General features: G+C 46.7%; 1 protein-coding gene across 1 annotated transcript; it reads right to left on the minus strand.

Moving 5' to 3' along the window:
* Positions 1-251: 251 nt before the first annotated feature.
* Positions 252-15,887, minus strand: DIPK2B (divergent protein kinase domain 2B). Its single transcript, XM_062488142.1, has 5 exons — positions 15,521-15,887; positions 10,457-10,721; positions 3,907-4,080; positions 2,004-2,292; positions 252-857 (listed from the first exon to the last, which is right to left on the minus strand). Exons 1-5 carry the CDS (start codon positions 15,742-15,744, stop codon positions 517-519), a joined length of 1,293 nt encoding a protein of 430 aa, XP_062344126.1. The 5' UTR covers positions 15,745-15,887; the 3' UTR covers positions 252-516.
* Between the last annotated feature and the right edge of the window lie 10,756 nt (positions 15,888-26,643).

Consider the following 26,643-nt stretch of genomic DNA (forward strand, 5'->3'; position numbering starts at 1 on the left):
TGGTCATTCAGTTGTCTATGATTCTTAGCACATTTAAAATAGCCACAGGGAAAGTCTTAAATGTTTCCATCATCCATCCATCCATCCATCCATCCATCCATCCATCCATCCATCCATCCATCCATCCATCCATCCATCATATTATTTTTATATCATCTCCATCAGAAAGAGTTTCTTGGCAATAAAGATCCTCTATCTGGCTGGTCGTGAGCATCCTGCCTTTCTTTTCAACAACTCTTCCAAGGCCAAAACATGTGAATGAGATTTATTTATCCTGTGGCCCCTTGTCAGTCATGACAATGTTAATAATCTATAAACCATACACCATGTATATATCCCGTGTAACAAATGCGTCTCTGGGAGATGAATAATAAATCCTGTGTGTACTCTGCTCCCTCCTACTCCGAGAACACCCCGGATTTGGGGCAGCTCTTTCAGCCACACCGGTTCCTTCTCTCTCCCTGCACTGGGAGGGGGCTGGCACTGTCCCAGTGCTTGGTGGGGACAGCTCCAGTGTCAGTATTTGTCACTGTATCTGCAGTCAGGGTAGCGGTAGGCGAAGCGGGAGTCGCAGGAGCGCAGAGGTTTCAGGATCTCTGCCAGCTCCTCCATGGCCTCGTTGGCACCGCGGTCATCGCCGAGGCCGTGGGCGCAGCGCTGCAGGAAGGCATCGATCCTCTCCTGCACGGGGGGCAGGAATCTCCCCGCCAGGAGCTTCGGCAGGAGGTCTTGACACACCATGACGAGGTTGTGCTTCTCTCGGATGGAGTCACAGGGCACAAATGCAGACTGGCAGTCCACAGTCAGGCAGCTGAATATATCCTTATACTCCTGTTGGCCATCGATCAGCTGGCTCCCTGTTGGGGACAATTTAGCCACTTGTTAGAAACATAATAGTGAGCTCCTGGACAGTCACAGATATCGGTACCTGTGTGTTAACACGGGGTTTGTTACTGTCTAAAGGATGTGACTGCCTTTCACTACAAATTACTCAGTGCTGAAGCTGTGTGTGAGCCAATTTTCTGGCTCCTGAAATATGTATATTTTTCTGAATGGCAGAGCTCTGCAGAACTGCCTGTCAGAGGAACTGGAGACAAGTCTGTCAAGTCAAGTTGACACAGAAAAAATGAGAATTGGAGTGCAAATCTAAAATGTGGAGTTCCTACAAAAAAGTACCACAAATAGCCAGACCTGTAATTTTTTTTCCATGTTAACCAAAATCATTACATTGCAAGAACAGCTCATCTAGCTGGAGTCAAGTTAACAGTCATAGCTGTTGGGATAAGAAAAGGAAATCCAGTGGAAAATTTTCTGACAGCTGCTTCTGAATATTTGAGACCTACTCAGCTGAATGTGTGAGCTGAGGAAAAACCTTTTGAAAATCTGAATATTCAAAATGAAACTGTTAAATTATTGGTAGAATAGTGACTAGCTCTACTTGCAGGGGTAGAGCTGTATAACCTGTGAAAATTGAATAGTAACCCTTGATTTTATGTAAAAGTGACAAAAGGTGGATTTTGTTATTATTGTTATAATAATAATAACCATTATCAGTCAATGTGATGAATGCACATAGAAAGGGTCCGCCTTGACCCACTACTTAGAACAAGCGTAATTACAAAATTTCTGCTTGCAAATACTGACATTTGCATGGCAAAACTTTTAAAAGGAAGAATTCAAATGAGAGCATTCAGCACACCATGTACACTGAAAGCTGCTGCCAACTAGAGTGGTCACCAAACCATGGACGGCACAAACAAAACACCCATCGCTTTCCTGACCCAGAGCCAGGGTGGCAGAAGCTGCTGATGCTAATTCTCTCTGTGAACTCCTCATTATTTAATTTAGTAAGTGGTGTTCGGTTAATTAAAAAAAAAAAAAAGAAAAAGAAAAAAACCCCAAAGAAGACAGCAGTAGAGACAAGGGTAGAAGGGGAAGATTTGTCGGCCCTGCCCCCCGATCCCTCCCGTGACAGATGCGCAGCCACAGAGCCCGCTGAGTACCTTCCTCCTTGTCGATGATGCCCAGCGTGCTGGCATCCCGGATGAACAGATGCCCATTGCTGAACACTCCGAAGGTGCCAGCGTCCACGCGGGTGAAATAGAAGAAGTAGTTGAGGTCGTTGGTGGCCATGGAGCGCAGCACAGCCAGGAGCTGCAGGGCCAGGTCTGCGGCCACCTCGGGGGCTGAGCTGAAGAAGTGGCGCAAGGGCCGGGTGCTGGCGCTGACCACCAGGCGCCCGCAGGAGCCCAGGTACCGTGGGAAGGGCCAGCCCTCCACGTCGGGGAAGATCTGTGGGGAAGAGCAGGGATGGGGGGATTACCCCTGCCCTCTACCTCCCTCTCAGAGTGCCCTTTCTGGCTCCAAGCAGCAGGGCTGTGTTTTGGTTTCTAAACCAAAGGGTTTAGAAATCAAAAGGGTTTCAGCCTGAAACCCTTCCTCACCCCGTCCAGCCGTAGCAGCTTGGAAAGGTACTTACTACCCCATTCTGGAGGAGTTAGGATGCTTTTTTTTTTCTTTTCTTATAGTCCTTTTTTGTAACGGAGGAAGAATCTGGTATTTCGAGACTTATTCTGTAAGAAAGACTAACTGGAAAGTCCAAGATAATAATAGTTTTCAGACTCATGAAAATTTTAGCCATGGAACAGCTAATTTTAGGTGTCTTTGATGGGTCCCTCATGAGCACTGAACAGATGAAGTCACAGCTTGGAGCTGAGGTAGGGCTAAAGCAGTTTTGCTAATTGGTGAAAGCTGCCAGGCTCATTTGTAAGAGACTTTGCAGTCTCAGGAGCAGAAGTGGTGGGTGTTTGCTCCAGTGGAGACACCTGGGTTGGGTTCCCTGCATCCCTGCAGCTTGTACCAGCAGCACAGTTATCCCAGGTGGAAACCAAACTGTGTGACTGCTGAGCCATGCCAGCACAAAGCTTTCTGTCATTTGCATTAAAACTCATCTGTGTCCCCAGCACCTTAGACCCTGCCAAGCCATTATGAACTCATCCAGTTTCGTGTTTAAGGTTACTTCTCACTTCTGCTGTGAAGGCATTCTGGGCAACCGCGTAAGATCCAGATTTTCTCTTTGGCATATTTTTCTCATCTCTTCAAGTTGCATTCCCATGTCTTCAGAGTGCTAAAGGCCACAGCTTCATGTCCTAGTGACCCATAACTGGGGTGGCTGAATGACCCCCAGGAGCCTCCCAGAGCATGAGCACCATTCCCCTTCCCTGGGACCACTCAGAGCCCTGTGAGCTGCTGAATGCAGCAGTGGCCCGGGGCCAGATGTGGGGGATGCTGCCACTGCCACCTTTTCTTTGTGCAGTCATGAAGGGTTGCAAGAACCAGCAGTGAGGACTAAAGGTGGGATGGGGAAAGGTGAGGATTCTCCCTTGGAAGTGTAAGGAAAGAGAGGAGCTGCATGCCAGGCAGGTCAGAAGGGGTCCAGGGAAAGGCTGGGGCCTCCCAGATCAGCAGCTTGAATCCCAGAGTTTCGAAACCCAGAGCCAGTTACCAGTGGCAGGCCAATGGAAAACACAGCACTAGCATGTGGAGCATGAGAAATCATGCTCTTTCTCTTCCAGAAACAGGCTGTGATTTTATGTAATGCATTAGCAATGCAAACCTAACACTTTGAAGTACTGGGGATGTGTAAAACCCTGGATTTCACAGTGCCCCAGAGCAATAGGGCACACCTGGGGTTCCCTATCCCTCCCCAGCCTCGCAGACTGATGCAGAGAGCACCTCATGAGTCTGCCTGGCTTCGGCCACCCAACCCCATAGAAGAAACATGCTTTTCCAAGGCCAGGGAGCTGACAAAGGCCAGGGCAGGGACTGCTCTGCACATCTCACACGAGGGTTTGCTTGTGAGCGGTTGTGGGGTGGCGTTTGGAGCTGGGGCAGGGTGGCACACACCTGTAAGAGGATGGGGTGTGAGTTCACTGCCAGGGTGTACAGCAGGCGCAGCTTGTCCCGGTCCGTGAGGTGATCCATGTAGATGCTGCCGGCGTCCGGCACCTCGGCGTAGCGCCGCACGATCCGGTCCAGGAGCCGCTGGGATGGGCAGCGCAGCATCGGGCTGGGCAGGCCCTGTGAGAGGGGAGAGCTCGGCAGGGATGGCTCATTCCAGCCTGGGACCCTGCAGTGAGCTTGGGTCATGCTGGGGGTGAGCAGGCAGCTCTGTGCTCTGCCCACCGTGCTCTGCCCATTGTGCCCCGCTTGCTGCGGCACAGCTCCGAAGCACATGGGTACACGGGGCACTCGCTCTTCCTAGGAAAACACCTGTGCCATCCAAAAATGCCATTTCCCAACTCAGGTTTCAAGAACGTCCCCCCATTCTTGGGCACTGCAAACTTCATATTCCCATAACTGCACAGCACCACATCTCTCCACACCACGGACTCTTCCCTCTGCCTGGGTTTCCAGCCCTAGCACTCCTGGTGGAGGCCCTCCAGTTGTTATGACTGTGAGTCACTTCCCTTGTTAAATAATCTTCGGATCGCTTCGTTATTTGCTTAACCTGAGAACAGCTTTCTTGGAAATACTATTTGCTCAGGTCAGTAAACATGCTTTAAAAATGTAAATAAATATTGTGTGTGAGTATAAGCACAGGATATGTTCTCTCTCTGATAAACTCATGCATTAACTATCAAAACCAAATAGCCTGTGTGTATTTTTTGCAAATACCTGCAACAAATAGAGAAGCATTTGACTAATGGAGTCAATTATCACTATATTTCACTCTTCAAATTTGGCTTGTAAAATTGCATGAGCAATCTATGTCTGGAATAAATGGCGTAGAAGATTATACCTTCATAGTTAAAACTGGCCTTTTTAAAATTTTCAGTTAGTCTTCTCTAATGGCCAAGAAGAGTTTATATATGGAGGTTTGCCCACAGTGGCACAGAAGCACTGCCCTGCCATTCCACTGCTGGGGAAGGGAATCAGGTTTTTTAAGTCTCTTTATTAAAATTTATCCCAGTAGCCATATTTACTCTTTTGGGTTTACTTTTTTGGGTTTTGTTCATAATTTGATGTCTGGGAGATGTGCTTCAGAGGAAAGGGAGGTGGAGCTCACACTGCTCCCTGCCATCCTTCATGCTGAGAGCAAAGATGTGATGCAGCATCTCCCCAGGTCATTTGGTAACTCTGAGGTAGGTCCTTCTCAGCCCCTCCTGTGCGAGCTGTTCATTTGGCATAAAACACTGAATCACCCAGCCATGACAAAGAAATAAACATGAAAGGATGAGTAGGACACCTCCCCAGTTGGAGGAGGAAAGGGGGGACTAGATGGCCCATGTCTCTTCCTCTGCATCCTTGTTGGCCTTGGTAAGATTTCAACCACTCCTTCCTTGGCCATCAGTTGCAAAAAACAAGTCCAAAATGTCAATATTGGTCAAAACTGAGAAACTCAACCAAAACTTAAGTGTTGTTTCATGAAAACAAAAAACTTCCTTTCTTCCAAAAAAGAATAAAACATTTGTCAAAAGTAATTCTACTCAGTTCCTGTTGCAAGTCTTCATACACTCCTCTCCTCTGGTGTAGCCTTATCAGGAAAATACTTTCTCAATTAATTGTCTAAAACCACAGAAGGGGTACAGGGCAAGGGATGGTTGTAGATTTCAGTCTTGCGGCACTTGCAGGAAAGTTGTGGCTGACTCTATCACTTTCCCTTTGGAGGAGAAGTGACAAAAAAGGAGCAGAACAGAGCCGTGTTAAGTAAGAGATAAATGGTGGAGAAAGTCTCTTGCAGCTCTGTGTGTATGCAAATATTTGCAGCCAAAGTTAGAAAGCCTTGCTGCTTCCAGGAATCTGCAATGCAAAAGCTGAGACACTGAAGAGTACACAGTAGGAACGTAAATCACAGCAGCAGAGTAATTAGGGTTTTTCTGAGGTCAGAGCTCATCTTCTTAACAAAATTGTGGGCATGTGCTGCCCGTGGTGCTCATGGCTGCTGGTTTCCTGAGGACCTGCTTCAGGCACATCACTGGAGGTGTGGGAGCAGAGGAGCAGGGCTGGGCGCTGACACCTTTGCATCAAACATTGGTGCAGCTTCCTACAGTTTAATGAAGCCCTGACCCACAAAAACTGGCAATGGGCCCTTTTGATTTCAGCAGAGACAGTCAACAGCATAAAGCTCAGCACCTGCTTGATTGTTTTCAGTGGAGAGGGGTCTCACCCTCCTGCAGACTGATGGAAACATCTCTACAGCAGAAAAGGAGCTGGTGATGTAAAACTGTCAGACAAAAACTATCAGTGGAAGGAAAATGTGAAGAACTTGAAACACTGGAGATACAAATTTATCTGAGAATATCTTAAGTCCTTTGCCGTGACTTTTCACCCCAGAGAATAAGACCTGACAGACAGCCTGATGTATTTTTTTGTGATTGATATGGAAAGCTTCTTATTTACTTTGATTAAATACCCACATTTCTATGTCTGATAGCGAGTAGTTCCTGCAAAGCCTACCTGTGCTCAGCTGTGAGTTTTTAACCCCTATTACATAGTACAGGATGCATTTTAAACTCCATGAATTCATGCATACGCATATGTAGTGCAGACACACACAGAAATCACTTGGATGTAAAGACAGCTTGTAGAAGACAATTTCTTGCTCTGTTTTCTTTTCAGTCAGACCAAGGAGGTCTGACTTCTTACAGCTGCTTCCTACCCCATGAGCTACTACTTGGTTCCAGGTTTAGGATGGGTTCCAGGAGGAAACACTTGGATGTACGTGTCAAAACACCTACAGCTCCTGGTGATGTGAATCCAAGGGTTTGGGTTTCCTTAACTCCCAAAAGAAAGAAGAATGCCCTGAGAATCTCATCCGTGCTGCCAGCAGGTTTATGGAATTTATTTGCTTAACCTGAGAGCAGCTTTCTTGGAAATATTATTTACTAAGATCAGTAAACATGCTTTAAAAATATAAATAAATATTAAGCACAAGATATGCTCTCTCTCTGATAAACTCATGCATTAACTATCAAAACCAAATAGCCTGTGTGTATTTTTTGTAAATACCTGCAACAAATAAAGAACATAATCTGATGATGAGGTACTGGGTCAAAGAGGTGGCAGGCCTAGGAGGTGGCTCTGTGAGCCCCATAGTGCCCATCCTTCCCTAGGATGGACAGCTGGACATGTGAGTGAGCTTCTGCTCCTGTGCAGCAAGAAGAGATGTGGACTGGACTCAGAGGCCACACAACCAGGGTGCTGGTTCATCTGCTGTGGGCAGGACAAGCTGCTGGTCAGTAGCTGCTGGTCAGTATTCTCAAACAGTCTGTCCTAGAGAGAGAGTCTACAAATGCTGGATTCTCACCTTCGTACTGCTTTCCTCTGTGTGCCTTCAGCATTTTCCAGGCTGTGCTTTGTAGGCAGGGCTGTAAATTTTCCCTATGGGTCATCTGTGCAAACCAACCTGCTTTTTTGCCCCTCCAGCAATAAAGCACCCAGAGTGGTTTGAGGTGATGAGCTCCTGGGCAAAGCAGCAGGTGTCTGAGGCTGCCATGCAGGCTGAGCCCCAGCTAAATTCTGCTCATCTCTGGGCAGGCTGGATTTTAAGACTGAAGAGTTTTCTGCACCCAATAAAGATTTTCATTGCGGCTGGTGAAAGAATCGCTGTGGCAGGCGGCTCAGCTGATGGCTGGGTCAGGCAGGGCAGGCAGTATAAAGTGAAAAAACATTACTTCATGGTCTGTCATTTTGATTCAAGCACGTTGTACTCTGTCTATCAGACAAAATTACCCATTAGCTTTCCCCAGTGCTGCTATACAGGATAAACTGCAGGGAAGGGAGAACAAGCACTGCTGTGTGACTGCAGCTCTGTGAAACAGAGTAGGCATCGTGTCAGGCCTTGAGAGAGGTGTTCTCTTAACACCTCTGAGAAGAGGGAGAACAGGAAAATACAGCCATAAGAACAGTTCTTTAGGTAACTATTTGCAGGGACATATGGTACCCCCCAAAAACCCCCGTGCAGTGTCTCGGGCTGGGTTACCAACACACATCTGCACAGCAAACACTGCAGAGGGGCAGCAGTGCTGGGCTGGGGGCAGGCACAGGTGCTGGTTTCCAGAGGGAGGAGGGCAGGTGGCATGGCCAGGGAAGAATGGGATCCCCATCTCTGTGGGGCTGGGTGGACTAGGGGGTCAGGCTGTAACCTGTGGTGGTCCACACAGTGGGGCTGGGATGGGGTCTCACACACAGACTCACACACACAGTATGACTGAAATGCTGTTGCCACTGGCTGTTTTTCAGTTAAGACCCCTGTAAGACCAGAAGCCATATCACAGAGCACATGCCTGGTCTTAAAAAGTGATTGCTGTTGAAATTTGGTGATGGGGAAGTAAGTCCCAGGGTCTCTGGATCACTGTGTTCCTCTGTGTACTCAAATCTACATGCTGTTAGAAGGGATTTAAATTCCAATTTTTGTTTCTCTGATTGATTTACAGAACCAAAGGACCATGAAAACATGAGCAGAGCAATCCTGAGGCTGATGTGCAAAGGTCTGGGCCTCCCTGCAGCCTCCCATGCCCTTTCCAACTAAAAAGCTGCAGGGCTTGATGAAACGTCCCCGGGAGTTCGTCACTGGGCACGTCCCCCCAGGCTGGCCCTGAGCTCACTTCAGAGGGCCCTGGAGCTGGAATCAGCTCATCTTCCCACTGCTGCTGCACAGGGAATTTCCTGGGAGAAACTGGATAGGTGCAAAGGCAGGGTGCCCCAGCCAGGGTGGCTGTGTGTGCACATGTGCATCCATAAATGTGTGTGTGCCTGTGTGTGCAACCCAGCCAGCTCAGCTGGCATTTCAGACTCCGAGAGGACAGGGCAGGGAAAACTGTAGCACATGAAGAGCCTTTTAAGGAGAAGGATTTGGGCTCAGCTGATGATTTAGCTTTGCAGCAGGTCTGAGATACCACAGAGCCACATTTCTCCAGTTACTTTTTCACCCAGCTCAGCAAATGGAAGCTTTAAGCTCTCGATTCCTTCACGTTCCCTCAGCACTGCTTGGCACAAACACGTGGGACACTCAGGCAAGGTTGGAGGACCTGGCAGCCCAACTTGCCCTCCTGCAGGGCTGCCTGGGGGGACAGCGGTGGCCAGCAGGTGCCCAAGGAATTGTCCCTGCCCACAAGCTCAGGTGAGGGATGCTCTGAGTGGAAGTGATAGACTGTCCCCCACTCTAGTGACTCTCCCGAGGTTACTAAACAAAGCATACTGCAGCTTTGCTCCAAAAATCTTCTCCCTGTCAGGCATGTGCCACCTGGCATGCACTGACTTCAGGGTGACCTGCTGTGCTGGACTGTCAGTGATTTGGGCGAGTCCTTTTTAGTGGAGTCCAGGCATAACCCCAGTGTATCCCTCCCTCTCCCTCCTCAGGTGTGCTGCTCCTCAGGGTAACAAAAGAGGAAGAACTAAAGCAACACAGCTTTAGCATGCACTAATGCTGCGTGGATGCAGCAAGCAGCTGCCTATATAGAAATATGAAGTCACTTTTCCACAGTCACTTCTCTTTTGGAATGGGAAGAAGTACTGAAATAATCCTTCTTTGTCTCCCAGGGCCCTGTTCAGTGTATATCCAACCCCTATGCTGGCCCCTGCACATTTCCAGTGGTTATTGCAATGTTTTGCTGTTGTTTGGGTGGGCTGAGGGGGATGCCCTGTGCCATAGCTGCCCATCCACCTGGTGGTACTGACCCACTCTCACTGTGCTCCTGTCCTGGTTTCACCTGTGACACCCCAGGACTGTGTGAGAAAGGGCAGTGTGCTTCTTAGTGCCTGAGGTCATTTACTGTGGATGGCAGGAGAATGAATAATCGAGGCTTTGGCTCTGACTGCCTATGCCCCTTGTCCTGTCAGCCCCAAGCAAGGGAGACCCACACCCACCTGTCCCCTGGGTCTAAGAAAAATCACTTTCAAGGCACTGGCTGCCCTTTTGGGTACAGCCATATGATTTAAAAAAAAACCCCACAATTCTGAGACATGGTGGAAAAGTAGTAAAAAAATGGCAGCAATCTCCCCACTTGGAGCTGTTACCACATTTGTGTGCCCAGCCTGTTGTTATCCCCGTGCCTGAAGCCACCTCGTGCTGTGGCTTTCCACAGGAATTCAGCTTCAACCTGCACAAAGAGCCAGGAGCTGGTGCTCTCCTCGCTGGGGCCAGGCCCATCCCAGCCCTGGACAGGCTGTGCCATGGCATTACCTGTGGCTGGGAAAACTTGGCCTTCAACCATGGCACTTTTCTTCCCATCAGGGCATCATTTTGCCTCTCCCCTTTGGCACTCGGGATTTGCTGGGGGCACACCAGGCTGCTCCATCTCCACCCACCAGGCAGGATGAATGCCAGCCACCGCCCCACCTCACCCTCCAACCAGCAAACTGCAGCCATATTCCCACGAGCCCCTTTTCCCACCCCTGCTGTCCCCCGTGCTCCCCCAGCTGTGGTGGGGCACCAGAGCCACAGGACACAGACCTGCACCAGGTCAGGAGTGAGGCGCTTGGCCTGCAGCCACTTCTGGAAGCGCTGGGTGCGGCGCAGGGCGCGCTCCAGGCTGCAGGTCTTGGTCTTGAGCAGGGAGGTGCAGATGCGCTTGTCCGCCCGGTCGTGCTGGTACTTGGAGGTCAGCCGGGTGATGTCCACCAGCCGCCAGCTCTTGGCATCGTCGGTGTAGTTGCCCGAGTAGCTGAGCAAGGAGTTGGGGGGCAGCTTTAAATGAGAAGAAAGCCAGGTGTCAAACCTGCCAAACCAAAACGAGAGCCCCACGGAGAGCGGGTTAAAAGGCACACGGACACCGGCACAGCGCCCGCCCCGCCGAGCTCCTCCAGGCCAGCCCCTGGGGCTGCCTGCCATCGCCTGGCAAAGGCCCAGTGACCCTGGCTGGGTGGCCCCAGGTACCAGGGGGAGGTGAGCAGGCTGAAATCATCAGCTAAGGAAATGTGCTTTGGTAAAATTTCTTTACTTCCCACTAATACCATCACTTGTCATGAATGCTGCCACGGAGTGAAGGGTAACACACTCAAATGGGCTCTTTGGAAGGAGGGAGGAAAGGGAGAGAGTTACAGGGCTTCGGTTCAATAAGAATTCCTGGTGTTTTAAAATTTTCCTATTTCTAGAGGAAGAGTCCCATAAAAGGATTACTTGACATTTTAAAGGATCCTCCTGATATTAAAAGGTCCTGACAACAAATGTATTTGGGAATATCAAAACGACCTCTTGTTTTGTGGTGGTGGCTTTTGTCAGTGCAGGGGTCTATCTGTCTCCCCCAACATCCCTGACTGTATTTCAGCAGCCGGGATGAGTGACCTGCCCAACAGCAGCAGAGTTCGGGGTGCGATGGGGGACAGGCTGTGTGTGCCCTGGGTGTGCAGCACCTCTGTAGCCATGGAGATCTTGCACTAATTTGCTCCCCCTACACAGGCACAGGAGGGGAGCATATGGGCTGGGTAATTAGGTAATTTTTTTTTTGTTTCAGCAGCCCCCTCAGCCCTGCCCACACACGTGTCGCACACGCCGGAGCTGAGGAGCGCTGTGCCTGTTCTGGGAGGGTTCTGTAACCTGCTCTTGGAAAATGGCCCAACTCTGACCTTTGGTCTGGCCAATGTCCTGGCCTCGCTGCCTCTGAACCCTCCTGCCCTCAGCTCCTTGTCCAAGTGCATGTCCTAATTTAATCTCACCATAAATTAAAGCTGGTAGCTCAGAAGTGAAACAGGAGAGGCAAGAGGTTCCCTGCAGGATTAGCCTAGCTGGAGTTTCAGACAGCTTGACAGACATTAACAAGTCTGAAAGCCGAAGAAGGTCTTTCCTTTCAAATTTCATTTGGGAAAGTTGCACAGAGAAATTTGGGGAGGATTAATTTTCTATGATTTCAGGCAAATAACTGACTCAGTGACACAAATCACCATCTGCAATCAGGGACTGATCAGACAGTCCCTCCTGAAGGCAGCACACAACACCATTTCTCCACCAGAGACCCTGTGCAGCTGAGCTCTGGGGCAAGCATGGGTGCCCAGGATGGATGGAACCCTGATGCTTCCCCTGCGCTGGCTTTCAACTCCTGACATGTGCTTCCTTCCAAAAATTTACCATGGAGGCTGACCAGAAGTGGGGGAGCCTTGTGTGAACAGGTTGGTGGATTCCAGCATTTCCATTGTTTGGACCTTTTGCCCGATACAAAATGGAATATTCCCTACAATTAAGGCACCTGACATGATAATAAACACTTGGATTGGGGTTTTTGTTTTGGTGGGGTATTTTTTGTTGTTGTGGTTTTTTATTTATTTTTCTTTTTATTTGCTTCTTTTTTTTTTTTTTTTTGTTTTTTTTTTTTTTGTTTTTTCTGGTTTTGAGCTAGGATTTAAAAAAAGAGAATTACTGTGCCTCACTGTTATACTTGTGCATCAGGACCCCTCCCAGTGCCTAATCTGCAAAGTGCCAGGCATGTACTGAGAAGAGATGATTCTGAGCTGGGTTGCTCTTTCTTTCTTTCTTTTTTAGAATTTTTTGTAAGTTGAGCACAAATGTCCTTGTGACTTGACTCAGGCTTGTGTGTTCAGGGGAGCTCAGATCAGGCAGAGAGCAGAAAGCGCCGCCTCCCGTGTGCAAGCAGCACATGGATGTGTGAAACCCAGGGCTGAGTGTTAATTTGAGGGTGGATGGAGTGGATGAGGTGGATGGAGTGATTCCCTCTGCAGAGCTATGGGGGAAGAGCCACCCTGGCCTGGGAAACCAGCATGGGCTGCAGCAAGTCTGTATTTGGCATAATTTCTGGGCAGCACTGTGCTGGCCTGGCATATTTGCTGGATACTTTCAAGATTCATCATCAAGTTGTGCTGTAACAACTCACTCTGTACGGAGCTTTTTAGCTAAGGGCCTGCAAATGCTCTAAGACCATCAGTAAGATCTGTGTGAATAAATGTCACAGATCACAGATTTTAGATCAACCCGGAACTAAATGCTGAAGAAATCCAAACTTGTTTTTATTTTTTTTTCTGAATTAAGTATTTTGTTTCAGTCAAAATAATTTTGCTTGCATTTGCAATTTCATATTTTTAAAAAAAAAATAAATAAGCTAATCTTAAAACAAAACAAGAAAGAAATAGCCTACAAACCCCCATGAAGTTGAAGCATTACAGCTTTTTCAGTCTTCTTTCCCATTATTTTTGGACAAAGCTCAGGACCAGCATTGGCACAAGTCTTTGAACAGTTTTGGTCAGCTCAGTTCTGCGGCATTTTGAAAATCTAATATTTTACACAAACTTTCACTGCACTCTGATCTCAGTACAGTTGGTAGACAGGCTTGGTATTCTCATTTACAGATGGATAAAGTTGGGCAAAGATAAGGGAAGTATAGAACATTAGAGCACAAGATGAGTCACCAGCCGTTCTGGGAACAAAACCCACATCTTCTCACTGTGAATGCATGTCAGAGCTCCCAGGAAAGATGGAGAATTAATGAAGCATGTTCTAATGTGAATTAATACAGAGAAGCCCAAGCGCCATCCACCTTTGCAAACATGTGAAAAGGTACATGAGGGTGGATCAAAGAGCATAAGCACCACTGAAATTCCCCTAGTTTAAGCTCCCACTAGCAAAAAAAAAAAAAAAAAAAAAAAAAAAAAAAAAATCCCAGTTTTTCAAGAAATCAAGTGGGAGAAGAAGTTTTACCCATGCAAAGGAAAGTCTGAAGCTGAGTGACTGCTCAAGAGAACATTTTTAAGTTGCCCTTGCTGAAGAGCTCACAGCAGAACTTCACATTATCACTTATTTGTGGGAAGCCAACTGCAGGCTGGTGGGAAAGAGAAAGAAGTGTCTGGCTTAGGGAGCCCCTCGGTCTCCCCTGAGGTAGAAGTGCTGTGCTCCCACATGTTTGTGGCTCTGCACTCCTGGACCCCAGGGGTGCACCCTGTTCCTGCTGTCCCCTGGAGGAAAGCCAGCCTGGGGCCCTCCTGCCTTGGCTCATGTAGCACCTCTGTCCCACATCCAGTGCACTGTGCAGCTGGAACCCCACAGCCAGAGGCAGTTCTGCTATTTTTGGCAGGGCTGAGGGAACCTGCATGACTCCAGCCTCCCCCCTGGCCAAGTGGGAGTAACCAAAAGGGAGCAGTTCTGTACCTGGCAGCAGGTCCTTAAAAACCCTGCACAGGTGAGCAGTAAAAGGGGTACAGCAGGTTGGGGCAGGGAGCAGGAGCCAGCTGCGGAGCCATCCTGCTGCAGGGAATAGAATAGAGAGCAGACCCTACCCTGAATGGACCCCTGGCTCATGCAGACCCACAGCAGCTGAGTATGCTGGGCTGATTGCAAATCCATGCTGCATTTTGGGACAGGAATCCAGGCTGGGCTGGGAGAAACCCAGCACTCAGCTCTGTGCACCTCACCTACTACTTGCTCTGGCACTGTGGACATGGGAAACCAAAGGGCAAAGTGACAAGGACTGGGACCCCTGATGTGCAAGAGCAAGGAGAGCTCTGGCTCAGCAAAGCCACGAGCTGCCTTTTTCCAGCGGCAGTGGAAGGATGGATGTCTGGGATTACAAGTCCATCCCAGACAAACCATTATGGTTTTACTATGCTATGTTTTATAGGATAGTTTAAGATAAAAACGGTAATTTGTCTAATACTATGCTACTTACATTATAGCATTAAAAATACAATTTTACTATAATCATTTCTTCTCCCCCAGGCTTTTATATCTATAAAAGAAAGTGCATATGGCTCCATAAATCATATCAGACCAAATAAACCCTTCCGCTGCCAAGCACTGCCTTCAACTTTCTCCATAAATACAAGTGGCTCAATTTTCCCTGCTGTCATCAGATACGCTCTGCTTTTGAGCCTAAAAATGATTAGATTGGTCTGATGACCACTTGGACAGCGTGTGTCTCATCAACAGCAAGGCAGATGCAATTTCTGCCTTCAAGTCCTCACAGAAATCTCCCCAAAATGTATCAGTAACTTAGCCACGTGCTGTTTTCAAGCATGTGGGTAACCTCATGTGCAGAAGTCCTCATGCCTTGGGCAGGTTTAGATCCCTTTTGATCTCAGTTAAAACGCACGTGAAATTCTGCACATTCACGTTGCTGCACCTGGTACAAAATTATACAGCATGTTTATATGTTTGTAATTAACATACTCTGTTGGGAGCCTACAAAGGTAAACCCCCTTTTGCCTTTAGTCAGTTGTTCATAATGAAATATTTCCAGTAAATCTAAACAAGCTGATTTCTTCCTTCCCTCTTCCCTCTCCCCATCGCTGCCTTGAATTTTTTCAGAGCCACTCTCTAGACAGAACTTTCTGCCTTTTACTCCTGCTTTCAAGCTATGGTTCAGGGTTGAAGTCTGATTATGTTTGCATGGTTTTAAAAGAAAAGAGACAAAGCATCAGCTTACATTAATTAATTAAAACACTAAGTGCTGTAATGCAGCTGGGTGCTAAGTTGCTTTTTTGCATTGTTGTTCATGAAAGTACTTGGAAATTCTAACAGGCAACCTTCAAATTACTATACAGAATGCTTTAAAAATTACTCTGCTGAGTTTCTGACCTTATTTCCTCTTTAAAGAACTTCTTGCATATGGATGTCCCAATGCAGGCGTTGCATTTATCAAGTCCCAGGAAAGTCCGACCAAAACTGTAGCTGGGTTTGACGTGGGGCACAGACGGAGAAGCTGTTGCTGCTGTGGAAGGGTTACAGCCCAGAGCCAAAACCAGGAGCAGCATCAATGGATCTGCAACTCTGGAGCAAAGGCAGCATATCCAGCGCCCCATCTACAGTAGTGGAGAGCTCTGCTTTTTGCAAGTTGTCCCTCTCTAGGATTTCGGTCTCTTTTTTGATGACTTCAGCCTGCAGTGGTGAGCCCCAAAACACAGCAAGACCCTCTGGGTGCAGGAGACACTGCAGCAGTCCCCATCCTGCCAGCTGGTCACTGGCTCTATCGGCTTGAGGTTTGGGTGGGAAAGATATGCTGTAGGGTGGGGAGAAGGAAATACATGGAGGATGCAGATAACTTGGGTTGCCATGGTTATCTTTCCTCTCCTTGTTGCAGCTGCTTTGGCCCCTGCTGACCTTCCCATCAGCCGACTTGGAAAACAGCATGAAGAAGTGCTCATCTGCTCTTGGGGCAGACAAATGAAGGATATCCTGTTACTGGAGAAAAGGGCACAAGTGGGACACTTAGAAAAAAATAATTTGGAAGGAGTAGTAGTATGGCAGAAGGACACATTTTGCCTGAAGTCAGATTTTGGTGTTGCTTTATTCCTGGAAATTTGTGATGGTGCATGAGATGACTTCTCGGATGCTTCCTTGGCTCAGTTTGGCCTTCTCATAAAAGCACTGGAAAAGTTGTCAGGTGGAATCATCACTGTCCTGTTTCTTGAAAATAACATTGTTTAGCAGTGATTGCACCACAGTGTTTTGTGCCACAGAAAGCAGCATAGCCTGCAGCTTTCCCAAAACTCCCAGCTGATAGAGCAGCCTGACCCCTACACCCCTCTTGGAAATGAGGTGTTCAGCAAGACCTGTGTGCTTTGGAATGTCTTTTTTGATGGTCCTGGCACTGGCAAGAAGCTAGAGAAAGGGATGGGGGGAGGGGGGTGAACTCAGGAGAATGGCAGAGGTATCAAATAGACTTAGAGATTGCTGCAATCACACCAAAAACTGTTCTTGCTAGGACAAAGACTTGGAAGTTATGGAAACTAGTGGCTACCCATTCTGGCCTGGGTAGGCTGGACACAGGACTCCACCAGGAGATCTGGCAGGCTGCTGCTCAGGGCCAGGAAAGCACACCTTGAAGGAGCAAGTGGTATCTGGCTGCAGGCAGCACATGTTGCTGTGGTGGCACTGGGCTTTGGTCCTCCCCTGTCCCCAGCTGTTGTGTTTTCATCGACACAGGAGACTCTCCTGGGCCAGATCTCTCCACAGGAGCAGTGAGGAGCAGACTGAGGTTTTGGAGACTTATTCCCCCCGCTGGACTACTTGTACCAAGTGGCCAAGCCATTTCCTAGCACATTTTTAATGGAAGAAAAGGTGCTGGGTGATTCTAACAGTGCAAGGCAACTATTTAAAGCACAGATACTCATTAGCTGTGGCACGTGGGAGAACCAGGGTCTCTCCTTGGCTCGACATCCTCACGGGAGGTTGCTTCACCTCCTGGCGCATCCCTGTGCACAAAACGGAGATGGTGACATTTAGGGTTTGTCTAGAGGGTTCAGCACTAACAGAGGGGGATAACGAGCCCTGCAGAGAAGAAAGGGGGATATAATGAACCCTGCAGAAGCCGCAAAGCAGAAGGGCTGGGCAGTGCTAATAGACCAGCAAGTGCATTCAGCACACAACTCTGCATTGAGCCATCATCGCATTTGGCCAAATACTCCAGTATAAAGCTCTTTGAAACACCTCTGTAGAAAGAGACAGAACCAGAGCTAAGCCATATTAGCTGTGTCCCACTTCCAGAAGTTTATCCCAGGCCTTTTCTATTGCTCGTACATTGTTCCTCTCCCTTCTGCAGGAATCAGCCCTGCCCACTGTTTCCTGCCAGTAGCTTTGCAAATTTGGCCATGCCCGCACTGCTCCCTGCCCAGCTCTTCCCTGGATCGTACCAAAATTACACACCAGCAATCTGTCTTCGTCTTCATTACATAATATATAAACCATGTATCCTTCAGTTTCTTTGCTAATTCAGTTGCCTTCCTTCCATCTTGGATCCTCTGTTGTAATTTTATGAGCAGACACACCCAGGCTCCCATCTCCTGTGCTGCCCCACGGAAAGGGGACTTCAGCTTCTAGGAGTGATAATTGAGCCTTTCTCACGGTAAACCCCAGAGTCTGGCACAAAACACAATACATGGGCAGTAGGCTTTCTGTGTTATTAATGATGCCTCGATGTCTGCGGTGTTCTTGCACTTTTGTGTAGCCCAGGCACATATAAAGCAATGTTTGTCTCCCTAGGAACAGCACTTGTAAGTGTGCTTTTGTACAGTGTATTGCACCTGCAATACCTTGAACTGTTATAAAAGCAAATTTTGATTCAAAGAATGGAGCTGGTCCATTAAGTCCACCTCAAGCTTGCTGCTGGCATTTGCATTTACCCCCAGGGTCTGAGTTCCCTCCTTCCCTCAAATATTGCTGCTCATGCTGGGCAGTCCCTGAGCACAGACAATGTGTGTAGGAAACACTCATTCATGCTCACAGCACTGAAGAAACCTAAGCTTAAGAATGAATAGATGTATATCTGAATTAGCCAGAGAGACAGGTGAGAAAACCAGAGCTTGGTGAGCGCTATGAGAGGGGCTGCCCTTCTGAGCACAGCCTCTCTTTTACTGAGGCCATTCAGCAGGTAATATCAAACCCGTGTTTGTTTTCCTTTCCTTCTGGTGACACAGAGCTACAATGGTCAGGGGACAAAGAACCAGATCTGCAGAAGCCTTGTAGGTCTTCTCCTTGTGCCAGGACATGGGATTTTCAGGACATGGATCACTGTGATACCTGCTGGAACAGAGGGCTGGCCCTAGACCCAATGGGACCTTCACAAAACTTGCAACAAGAGACTCCTGTGCAACACCATTAACCATGTCAGAGCATGGCCCTAACAGAAAAGCCTCATTAGTGTTGTAAAAGTTGTAGTTTCTAAAAAATTTTAAAAAGGATCACTATGAATGTACTGCCCTACCAAAGTCAGACCTGTTGCAGACCTTTTGGAGTGGTTTCCACCAGCAGAGGTAAAAGCTTTTATCTACCTTGTGTTCCTAGATCCCTTCTTTTCCCACATGCCGTGAGGGGTGCAGAAACACACCTGGAAGTACAGCCCCACTTCTGGTCGTAACCATGTGGGCAGTGGAGCTCCTGGGTTCCAAAACCACCCCATCCCTGCAGGTTTGTGTGGGTATGGCTGTGATCTCCAGCTGCTCATCCAGGTGGGAGAGGGCCCGCCCTCCCTTGCTTCTGGCTCTGGAGGAGATTAGGAGACCACAAGCTAATTTCCCCCAAGTATTTCTAGGATGAAAAACACCTTTTATTTCACCCACATCCTGGTTTCCACCCAAGCCATTAATGCAATCCAGCTGTTCCCCACTGCCTCTTTCCACCCCAATCTATTGCCCACCTTCCCTGATCAGTGCCAGCTGCCCCAGGGGTGGATTTCATGTCAAACCAGAGTCTTGCAGCCTCCCTCTCCCCATCTCATTGGTGCTGCTGGCTGGTTCACTCAAAACAAAATATGGTGCCAGTTCCATGCTCTGGATCAAACTGGGACATTGGAAATGTCTTTGCAGAGCAGGAGACCTTTCAAAATAGTTAAAATTTACTAAATAGTTTGGGATAATCACCAATAAGCATTTCAAAACATCCCAGATGCAGAGGAACAGAAAGTGCAGTGCTGCTGCTCCTCAGCTGACATTGCTGCCATGGTCTTTGCTGTTATTGACCTGCACCTGCTCACGGGGATTTTGCTTCTTGGCCAACCTAAATAGCAGATTTTGGGTGTCACATCATCTCATCTTCCTCTTCAGCCCAGGTTTGCACAAGAGCCTGCACAGCAAGGATGGGGTTGCTGAGCAACAGGGTATTGCCGGGCGGGATGCAGGAGGGCTGCATCTCACTGCCACGCACAGAAAGGAAACAATAGACAGGAAAAATCAAAGTTTAGCTGGAAGAGGAGAGGCTCCTGCTCTTCCTGAGGCCCTCAGCAGTCCCTGCCTGGGTCATGCTGCCTGCAGGGCCCGGATAAGACCTTGGCTGCCACGTAGAGCGGCTTCGCAGGACAGGGTGGAAATGAGCTCAGGGTGTGGTGCAACCATGATTATTCTTAGTAGTATTTTTCATTAATCACATCCAAGATAATAATTAAACTATTACCAAATAATCAGTACAGACTTCGTATCAAACTGCTTATCGCTTCGATCCCAGTTCAGGCTGGATGTGTGGATTAATAGCTAGAGCAGCTTGACACATTTTCAATTCTTTCAAAATGAAAAATGTGACTCTTTGAATGCTACAAAACTCACAGCACTTGGGAGGATGCGATCACTTCCTTTTTCTCTGTTTTCCTCCCGATTGCATGATTATGAAAGAAACATCTGTTTTGAAGTGATCTGCAACAGAAAATTTTTGTTCTAGTTGTTTTTTTAATGGACAACTTTTGTTGTTCTCCCCACCCTGCTTCTTTCCCTTTTTTCCCTTTTGCTGAAAGATGAAAGAGAAAGGAAGAGGAGGAGCAAAAACTCAAGCAAACAAACCCCACTGCCCAGACTACAAATACATACAGAAAAAGGGACCACTGAGGTGTGGATGGTGTGAAACACCACAGGTGAGCTGGCAGAGAATGTTTGCACTTCAATTCTGTTTGAGAACATTTGATGTTGTGTGTGTATGGATTTTTCTGCATTTTGAATCAATAAAAATACTAAAAGAGGGATACAAATTTGACTTTTTTTTTTCCCTTACCAGGGAATAATCCCTATTGTTTGATAATCTTGGATGTAATTAATCTGAAGCACCAATAATCTAGTATATTAATTATATCTAAAAAGAGGTATTGTTCTCCATCTGTGGTATTTTTTGGATTTCCCCTGACTCCATTCTTCTACTGCAGAAGAGAAAACCTGTTGTTCTTTGGGAAATTTTTACATACTGGTAGGGAGCTGGAAGAAAAAGCCAGTGAGAAGAAAAGCCTCAGGCACTGCAGCCAACAGATAAGACCAGTTCTAGTTTGTGAGAGGCTGAAATGTCAGGACAAAAGGCCACTGAATGCTATCAACTGCCCTGGTGTTTGCAGCATTTATCAGAGACCATGCCAAGCAGCAATAATCTGCAGAAGAAGATCCTGGATTTTGGTGCCTCAGTATCCACAGACAGAAAATGAAATGCAGGAATCTCGAGCCTAAGGGAAAATGATAGTGAAAGAATAATTGGCTGCACACCAGAATGGGGTGTGCTGGTCACTCCCTGCACAAAGCATGAGGGAAAGAGGTGAGGAAGGGAGCAAAGCTCCTCCTCAAGGAGCAGCTGTCCTTGATGGTGACTTTGCTTGGGCTCCTTGAGCACTGGTACATCCAAGCAGCTCCTTAGGTCCAGTCCAAGTCCCCGTGACTGCAACTGCAACACCAGCGCCTGCCTCCTGATATTTTTTTTTCTTTTTTCTGATACTTCAACAAAGAAACAAAGCATCACTTCCTAGGCTAAATAAATAATAAATAATAAAAAATCTCTTCCTGTAGAAAACCAGAAATATTTTCACGTTGTACAGTTTTTCAGAGGGGAAAGACCTACCCACAATATTTTTCTTGGATATGTGCTATTGGTTCAGCATCCAAGCAGTTAAAAGGATTAAAAATAATGCAGATTTTTTTGGTGTTGTTCAGATTTTTGGTCAACTTCTTCTGCAAGGCAGAAATAGGACAACACATGGTCTTCCAAAATAAAAATGGCATGGCAGGGAGACCCTTTTGGAATAGGTTGGCCAATGAACCAGCACTGTTGAAAAAACAGCCTGCTTTCCAAGACCAAAGTGAAACACTTTAAAAATATAGGTATGAAAAGATTCCTTCTGAATTAGTTACTTGGTAAATGAAAAATCTTTTTTAAAATATGCCCTGAAAGAATAAAACACAACGGATATTTAATCCACTGGGAGACTGCTAAGCCATAAATTTGTCAAATCACAACTTTCTTTCTGGATACCCATTGTTTGGACCCATTTGTTTTCTGTCCATCAGACTGGAATCTCTCTTTTAATCAGCTGTATCATTCCAGCTGTCTGGATGGAAGGAGAAATAGTTTGGAAGAGAGATGTGGAGAGTGCTTTGAGTAACCTTGGGAATGGTTCTGACTGGTACTCAGTGCTAGAACTGGGGAATTCAGTATGAATTTTAACAATACAAGTGCACTTTAGGCAGTGACCTTTGGTTTTCCCACATACCAAAGGGAATATATGCCCTATAGTCCTGAATGCTTTTACAAGAATGCAGCTGACATTTACAGGTGACAATTTTCCATATTTATAAACTATTTTTGATATTCAGGCATCAGTTCCTGTTCCTGGTGGGATCAGAGCTGGTGCAGATCAAGTTCTGCTGTGTCCAGTGCAAATAAGAAGAGGTTCTTTAAAACTGTCAGGTCTATTAATTGGAAGAAAAAAATAATCAAGACATGAAAAGTATTGATTTTCTTTGTATTTTTTTAAATCTCTCCTAAAACCTTGCCTTCTATTCTCTTCTGGCTATAAATATGATGTTTTAATATTTTGGTAACTAGATGTGTGACCTAGGCCACCTCCATTCTCTTTAGCCATTTTCTCCCACCAGCCTCCTCCTTGCATTTTAGAAGAAGTAACAATCAATTGCAGGAGAGTTCTCAAAAGCCCCCCAGGTCTAAGCAGATTTACTGTCTGGAAAAATTTCTATACATGGAAGCATTGGTCCAACAGTGTAAAACAGCAGAGCATAGCCATAAATTATATTTGTTTTGGCTTTTGGAGAACTCAGGTAGATGATTCAATGCTTTATTTTATGGGGCCTTGCATGTCTGGATCCAGATTTTTTTCGGATAGGCACCAAAATCCCTGCTAACAAAGCAGGGCAAGTGAATAAATTCCTTAAATATGAGTTAATCTCGGATGAGGTTCAGCCATGAACTCAAAGGAAACCTGCATACCTCATGCTCTGTGGTCAATCCCATCCTACCCAAACTCTGTAACGCAGCCTGAAATGCTCTGGCTCCACATGAAATTTCATGTTTTACCCAGCACATCTGAAAGCTTGTGGCATGTGCTCTATGTGCTCTGGCACACTGCCAGATCTAGAGGGGGGGGGGGGAAGAAAGAAAAAAGAAAAAAGGTATGCCAAAATCTGAGTTCCAATGGGTTTTTTAGCCAAAAAAAAGAGAAGACCATACATATATTCAGAGGAGAAATACTCAAGAAAACTTTAGAAAGCATAGAAAGCTGTAGGCAAGAAGTGCCATTTCTTTTCATCAAACTACTTCCCTCCATTGCCATTTTATTTCTTCTGCCTTCAACCTCCATGGGGGACAATCATTCGTGTTACCCTCCCTTACATCACACACTTCTTTAGCATCCTCAAAGTAAATTGAAGATTACTTTGAAGGTTCGTGCTAGGAAGTGAAGTGCACACACAAACCCACATGCAAACACCTGCACAGGCTCACGTAGGCATCTGGGCTGCTCCCCCTTGCATTTCCAGTGACTGTGTCTGTGTTCCTGGCAACAAATTAATTTGGAAGTGGAAAATCAAGAAAGGGTTAATTAAAAAAAAAAGCAAACTTTGCCTTGTTTGCAGTGATTTTACATCAGTTTCCATGGAAATGGAAGTAGAACAAGCCAAGAGCAGTGGTGTAGCCAACTTCAGCTGCTGGCTTCTAGTTCTTGCTCCTGTTTCCATGGAAATAGATGCCAAATCAGCAAAAAATAAGGTAACTTCATTTAAGATAGTAGAGTTTTAAAAGCTTGTCCTTATTTAACCTCAGTCAGGAAGATGGCTGGTGAGGGGAGGCAGCCAGCAACTCAATGAAAACTTCCAGAGGCTCTTTCAGCAGCTGACTGCTTGTTGAACTCTGTAGAGAGTGAATTCACAGGGCAGCCAACTCATCTTCAGAAACATTCTGCAACTTTCCTGCACGTTGCAAATAAAATCCATTTTCCTCTTGGCAGGGGTAGTTACAGCAGTCTGTGGGAGCCCAGGCTAACATCTCTTTGCAATGCAACCATGCAAGTGCCTCCTTAGGCTTCCTTTGCCTCCCAGAGTTCAGAAAGAGATGTGCTTTTCCCAGCTGCAATATGCAAACTATTCCCATTCTAAAAAGCAAAACTTTCTGTTTCAACCTAAGGAGAGAGAAGCAAAGGAGCGTTAGCTGGGGGAATTCCTGACAGTGTTTTACAACAAACACCCCCCTTTCTTTTTTTCCTAATCCACGAAGGCAAAATTTCCCTGAGATAAAAGAAATTGGCCATAACCTTGCTTATAGCAAAATGTGGATAGGAAAGCAGAACTGAATCCAACCAGAAAAAAAAAAAATCTGCTGTAATTTCAAGAACTGAAATTTCATCCAAAGCTCATTTCATTAAAACAAACTTTAATAGAAAGTTATTTCAGGGTTGGCTTTTGATCCTTAGCTGTTGCTGTGATGGAACTGTCTTGGGGAAGAGTATTTCTTCGTGGGAAGTTGTGTGAAGACAGAGATGAGAATCCCATCCTGGGCCCCATTGTTCTTTGAATTGCTCTTGAATTGGGATCTTGCCAGCTATCCTCCACCTCTCTGTTTCCCCAAAACCCATTTGCTTACATGCTCCTTAGGTATCTCTTTAATGAGTTGCAAAGACACCCTTAGACAAGGGATTATATCACAGGCCACTTGTGGCCCCTTTTTTGGTAGGAGAATATATCTGGAAGCCATAAGTGTGGGTATATGTTTAAAAAAAATTCTTGGCTGGCATTTGTGGTGAAGTAAATGCAATTCTAATGAGGCATTCCTTCACTTGCAGCATTACATTTTTGCTTTTAGGGACATAAAATCTGCTCTTGCAAAGGCACATGCTTTGCTTCACACACAAAGAATATTCCCTTGGGCTGCTGGGTGAGTAAATAAATGAAAAGTGCAGGCCAACCTAATTTTAAAGAAGTGAATCAGGTCTAGACTGGGGCCTCGCAGTTGTTAATTTTAGGTATTACAAGGAATGTGCTCATTTTCTGACTTGTTTCTGTGGATCTCCTTTGAAGAAAACCCAAGAAACATCAAGCCCTTCAAGAAATTGCCAAAAAAGATAGATTTTTTTTTTTTTTGCATAACGATCAGTTAAACTTAAATGGGAGGTTTTTCCTTTACTTTTTTGACAGCATACATTGTCTTAAAATTCATGGAACTTTCTCCAATTGCTCTATCAGACATTTATTGCTGCAGTTGCTGCTATGATGTGATTTCTTTGAAGCCATTTTTGAGCTGTTGGGATCCTGTTTTGGTGGTGGGGGGGATCCCAGGGCTGTGTTTCTTATGATCCTCCATGACATTTCACTAACATTTCCCCTGGAAAAGCTTTAGCCTTTTCTGTAATGGCAAAAAAAATCAGGGAAGCAATGGCAAGCCAACTCACACATTTCAAGGGGGGATGTAGGAGGTGGAGCTGAGAGCACCACTGCTCCCCAGGTGTTTGTAATTCAGCTTTCAGTGTACTTTTTGGACTCTCCCTTACACAACAGTTCATCCAGGCCTGCAGCAGTGCTTCCAGGTTTCCAGGTCACTAACCTGCACAAACATCATCCCCTCCGACTCTCTGTGGTTAAATCCCACCAGGAGGAGAAACGGGATTTATCTGCCAACTCTTCTGCAAGCAGCTCAAAGCATCACGGCACAACTCAAAGGATCATGAGAACAAGCTGGAGAACAGCAAGCTGTGGAGCCAAAACCGAGATAAAAAAAGAAAAACAAACAAAAAAACAAAAAAAAACCAAATAAGAGTGAGAGAGAACAATGACGGACATGAGGTGCATGTGGCAAAAACTGAAAAATTGACACACGTGCTTCTCTGTGAGTTTCATCATGTTGGCAGATCTCTGGAGCGTGCTGACAGCTCTGTCCTGGAAATCCAGCTCTTCCAGCCCACCCAGCCCTGCTGCTGGCCCTGCCCTGGTATCCCCATCCCCAGCAGGCTGTGGCAGGTGGGCACAGAACAAGGTGTGGCAGGAGGGGCGGAGGCGTTCCAAGCAAGCACAGGCTTTCCTCTGCTCTTCCTGAGAAGTGACTGCTCCCAGGGCACAGATTGCTCCCATCCACAGGGAGTGTCTCATGGGGAAGTGGAGCGGCAGCAGCCTCCAGGTGCTTGCCACAGGTGCAGGGAGATGTCACACTGGGAAACTCCCTTCCCTGGGCCCTGTAAAAGTCACAGTGCATGAAAACCTCCTCCCAGAGACAGCTAGCAAAGCTGGGTGGTGATTGAATGACTTGTAGAACCACAATCACTCCATCCCTGTGGCTCCCAGTGCTGGGCAGGGGGGGTGGATAGACAGAATATGGGGCTGACACCCCAGGGTTCTCCTGTCCTGATGCCTGAGCTTGGCAAGGTGTCCTTTCTTCCTGATTCTGGTCTTAGGTTATCATCCATCTCAATTCCAGCTCCATCTCTGGGATCCTCCTTGCTCTCCCAGCTTTTTGGGGCAGGCCAGAGTGGATGGGCATGACACCTTGACCTGTGAGATCCCCTTCTGCAACTGAGACACAGGGCTAGCCAAGAGCAGATGTGAGCAGTGAAGCAGCACAACTGCTTCTCTCCAGAGCTCAGTGTTGGCTGGGATGTGACCTTTGTCCAGCCATGCCACCAGGGCACTCTTAATGCCTGGGAGTTTTCTCAGTGTCTGCAAAATTTCTTAGGTTGGTTTAAAGTCTACTTTGTCCTTCAATCACAGAGTCATACAATTTTTTTCCCCTCCTTCATCCATGACTAGATAAGGTGGCCTTGTGTATGGCTTGCATTATGTACCTGTACAGATTTCTTTATTTTATTTTATTGTTTGTACTAATGATTTTAATCATGGAGGTTTTTACTTTGGAAATGGAAGGCCTGTAGCTTTCACAGCACAGATGGGAGATAAAAGCACTATAATCACAGAGTGCGATCAATGAGACTTTTTCCAGGAAGATGCTAAAGGCATTATTTGGCATTA

The sequence above is a fragment of the Cinclus cinclus genome, chromosome 2 (assembly GCF_963662255.1).
Source record: "Cinclus cinclus chromosome 2, bCinCin1.1, whole genome shotgun sequence".
Taxonomy (NCBI): domain Eukaryota; kingdom Metazoa; phylum Chordata; class Aves; order Passeriformes; family Cinclidae; genus Cinclus; species Cinclus cinclus.

Bases quoted from the DNA above. Each gene is read 5' to 3' on its own strand.
- DIPK2B (XM_062488142.1), bottom strand. From the start codon at position 15,744: ATGGGGCGCTGGATATGCTGCCTTTGCTCCAGAGTTGCAGATCCATTG. The intron at 10,722-15,520 runs GTCAGAAACTCA...TTGGTTTGGCAG, and splicing joins TTCTTTAAAGAGGAAATAAG to GTTTGACACCTGGCTTTCTT. The intron at 2,293-3,906 runs GTGTGTGCCACC...TCTTCCCCACAG, and splicing joins CACACCCCATCCTCTTACAG to ATCTTCCCCGACGTGGAGGG.